This window comes from Colobus angolensis, unplaced genomic scaffold (genome assembly GCF_000951035.1).
Source record: "Colobus angolensis palliatus isolate OR3802 unplaced genomic scaffold, Cang.pa_1.0 Scaffold41, whole genome shotgun sequence".
NCBI lineage: Eukaryota > Metazoa > Chordata > Mammalia > Primates > Cercopithecidae > Colobus > Colobus angolensis.
In genome coordinates, this window is record NW_012117488.1 from 11,170,944 (window position 1) to 11,175,313 (window position 4,370).

General features: G+C 33.7%; 1 protein-coding gene across 1 annotated transcript in view; it reads left to right on the forward strand.

Annotated features, from left to right (window-relative positions):
• LOC105521861 (heterogeneous nuclear ribonucleoprotein A1-like) overlaps nt 1–3,808 on the forward strand; it is a 13,889-nt gene extending 10,081 nt beyond the window's left edge. Inside the window, exon 2 of the mRNA XM_011956197.1 lies at nt 3,083–3,808. Within this exon, the coding sequence (XP_011811587.1) occupies nt 3,083–3,808 (726 nt within the window). The remainder of the gene's footprint in view (nt 1–3,082) is intronic.
• The last annotated feature ends 562 nt before the right edge of the window (nt 3,809–4,370 follow it).

Below are 4,370 nucleotides of genomic sequence, written 5' to 3' on the forward strand. Positions count from 1 at the left end.
AAAAAAAAAAAAAAAAAAAAACTAAAACTGTGGTTGATGGCATAATCAAGATTGAAGAATATTATTGCCACTTTACCACACCAGTCTTGCTCTGTCCCCTTTCCCAACATCCATTCTTTTGTACATATGACTTGATTTAAATTGTCCCAATTTTGAAGTCACATTATAAATAAAGTCTGTCCTATAATAGGCTGCAATTTAAAAGAAGAGAAGAACCCTTCAATATAAAACCTTTTGTGTGTGTGTGGAAGTGGGGATAAATTCCTCCAAATTATTGGGCTGGAATAATCCCTGTAACCTCGTCTGCAGTTTACACTGACTGGGTAAGATGATTTCTGTGCTATTTAGCTCAGTTACAGGCAAATTTAGTTTCAGGAACTAAAATTTGTGAACATTGGAATGTTTCAGGTACTAATATCTACATTTTATTATCTTATGATCAGCAGTATGCTTAATTAAGGTGAATAGAATTGACTCTGCCCAAAAATAGGAGTAAATGGTTATCTTTAAGTAGTTTAATTAATTCTAGGGATCCATTCTTTTCCCCTAAAAATGCATGATTACTGTCCCATTTAAAAGTAAAATTCAAGATTTCTTTTAAATAAATGTCCACACACATCCATGGAAGAAAACATAAAGAAAAACTCCACACAAAATCTGTATAACTAGATGGACTGTTAAAGAATTTTCCCCAGTCCAATCCAAATCTCAAATTCCCTGGAAGCTTTCATAGTAATATGTTTTGTAATGTTTGAGGTAGCTTTTCGAGGCACTTACTGCTTAAGAACTTTTCCAGTTAGGATTTATACACAGATATACCAAATTATTTCTCATTTTTAGAAACTTTATTAAAAAATAAGAAGTAGAAATGTATTGATGTTATTGCTCTTTTTAATTTTTAAGTTAAAGAGAAAATTCAGGTACCATGGTAAGAGGGACTCTTGAGTTTTAAAGTCAGTTTGCGGTGTGATATTTTTATTTTAAACAACTACGCAAACTATTGGTAAGTGAGCCAGAGCTGCTGAGTTTGATCCCAGAGCTGTCATTAATTTCCTCTGCTGTAATAAATATGTCATCTGAGCCCTGTCTGCCTTCATCTTCTTATCAGTAATACCAGAATAAGACTGTAGTACTTACTGACCTCAGAGGGATAAAATAACAAGTATTGTAATAGAAGAAATATACATTTAAAGTGTCTGGAAGATTACCTGGCTTTTAAAAAAAAATGCTAGATAAATATATTATATATATACATTTTTTTAAGAAGTTCCCTGGTGATTATCACAAAAGACAAGCCATGTATTTGTGAGCTAAAACTGAACTAAAACATTTTATTTTAGAGTTTTTTGGTTTCCAATACAAAGTCTTAGGAAAGCAATTGGACTCCTACCCTGTTGAACAATCGTGATATGTGTGAGATTTTCATTGCATGAAAAAAAATTGCTTCTGTTATTCTCAAATGATACCCTGAAATTGGAAGATTTTGTGCATGTATTGAAGAGTGGAAGCTCTACTGGTTAAAAATATATTTAAAGACAAAGTAAATAAATAATTTTAACAAAGTTAATATAAACAATAAGACAACAGAAGACAGTACTTCAAGCTATTAATTACATAAGGGACCTCAAAATTCATTAGGCCATTCCACTCCCTCATTAAATGGTATTTGTCCTTTAGAAGTGTATCTTATCCAATATCATCAACAATAACTTATTTTAGGGATTATAATAATTCAAGTCTTTTCTGCTGTGACATTCACTCCTCTGTAGCTTATCGACAAAGTGAATTAATTCTTCCCACACAAAGAAAACATCACATTTCAAGGAACACAAGTTTAGTGTTTATATATAGTCATACAAAGCACTCTTTGACTTAAAGATTTTTGTGTTTAAATAATTTCTTGCCTGGAACTAAACAGATATTTAGTTCCTATATACAAGATATAGAGATATTTTGTAAGAGACCATTTTAATAAATTTTTCCTCAATTTAACTTGTGTAACTATGGATAAACCAGATGTCTTTGCAAATTGAAATTGGTTTATTAACTACAGTGAACTGGACTTGAAAGCTTCTTTATATCTAAAGCAAAATAAGCATAGCATATTGATTAAGTCTGATAGGTTTTAAAGATTATTTGAATTTTCTCTAGTATAAGTTATTATTTTGGAGATATTAAACATATGTGAAATATACATATTTTATTAGTATTTATGCTTCTTTATAACATAAAGTATTAATGACAAAGAAATTATTGAAGATAGGAACCTTGGCTTATTGACTCTTTTTAGCCTTAGCACCAGCTATTTTATGGTATTATTAAGCATCTATAATACTTCTGTTGAATGAATGAATTATTCATTTTGGATTATGTGTATCAGTTAATATTGGAAGGTTTAAACTACATGTGAATGCAATATGGGTTCCATAAAATAGATAATTCAAAGCCCTAAAATATATTTAAAAATTCATATTCGGGAATAATTTTAACTTCTACAGAGATTAAACTTCTTCCAGAATAGAATGTAGTTGCTTTTTAGAGAATGGAAAAAAAGAGAACACATGGAGGGTCAGAAATTTTCAAATCTTAATCTCTAATTTGTTACCTACTAACTATATCGCCTAAGGCAAGACACTGAACCTCTCATTTTACCCAATTATGGGATAATAATACTTACCTACATTACGTGGCTATTGTGTTCATTATGTAGACAATGATTGCAAAGCTCTCTGAAGATTGTAGAATACATCATAAATCCTAAGCCAAATTCTACCATTCAATACCTTCTACTGGGTTATAGACACAGAGAATTCTAACTATATTGGAAAAGTTTGTGAGGAGTAACTGATCATGAGACTTTGTGAGAATTTTTGTTGGACAGAATGTTGTTATACAATTAAAAATTATTGCTTGGCACATAGATCAGAGCTAATGTTCCTCAGTTGCAGAAACAAGCCATACAGCTTCTAACAATCAGCAAATGGTTAACGAATCCGATTTGAGATTTGTTAGGTTACTCCTTTCTATCCACCCGCCGAGGAAGCATCGTTCAAGTCTCTCTTCCTACTACTGTCATGTCTAGTCAGAGTTTCCGAAAGAGCCCGAACAGCTGCAGAAACTCTTCATTGGACGATTGGGCTTTGAAATAACTGATGAGAGCCTGAAGAACCATTTTGAGCCATGGGGAATTCTGAAGGACTATGTAGTAAGGAGAGATCCAAAGACCAAGTCCTCCAGGGGCTTTGGGTTTCTCACATATGCCACTGTGGAGGAGGTGGATGCAGCCACGAATGTAAGGCCACACAAGTGGGATGGAAGAGTTGTGGAACCAAAGAGAGCTGTCTCAAGAGAAGATTCTCAAAGACCAGGTGCCCGCTTAGCTGTGAAAAAGATTTTTGTTGGTGGCATTAAAGAAGACATTGAAGAACATCACCTAAGAGATTATTCTGAACAGTATGGAAAAACTGAAGTGACTGAAATTATGACTGACAGAGGCAGTGTCAAGAAAAGGGGTGGGAATGACAACTTTGGCTTTTTGGGAGGAAACTTTAGTAGCTTTGTTGGCAGTGGGGATGACTATAATGGATTTGGTCATGATGGAAGCAATTTTGGAGGTGATGGAAGCTACAGTGATTTTGGCAATTATCACAATCAGTTTTCAAATTTTGGACCCATGAAGGGAAGAAACTTTGGAGCCAGAATCTCTGGCCTCTATGTGGGTGGAGGCCAATACTTTGCCGAACCACGAAACCACGGTGGCTATGGCAGTTCCAGTAGGAGCAGTAACTACGGAAGTGGCAGATTTTAATTACTGCCGGGAAACACAGCTTAGTAGGAGAGGAGAGCCAGAGAAGTGACAGGGAAGCAATAGATTACCACAGATTTGTGAACTCAGCCAAGCACAGTGGTGGCAGGGCCTAGCTGCTACAAAGAAGACATGTTTTAGACAATACTCATGTGTATGGGCAAAAAACATAAGGACTGTTTTTGTGACTAATTGTAGAACAGGTTATGTTAGTTTCTGTTCTGTGGAAAGTAGAAAGCATTCCAACAAAGGGTTTTAATGTAGATTTTTTTTGCACCCATGCTATTGATTGCTAAATGTAATTATGATGCTAAATAAATGTGTCATTTTAAATATTTTTTGATTTGAATATTGTGTTCAGTAGTTAAAAACTGATATATGTAGAATGAATTTAAAATACATTTAACAATTATATTCATCAGATGACTGATAAATTAGAATTAGATTCTGTTGTGAGTTGCTGAACACCCCAAATTAGAGTATCTTAAATAAAGCATATTATTTATTCTCAGTACCATGTGCCCCCACTAAGAATTCTATTACTCTCAGACATATAGATATAGTG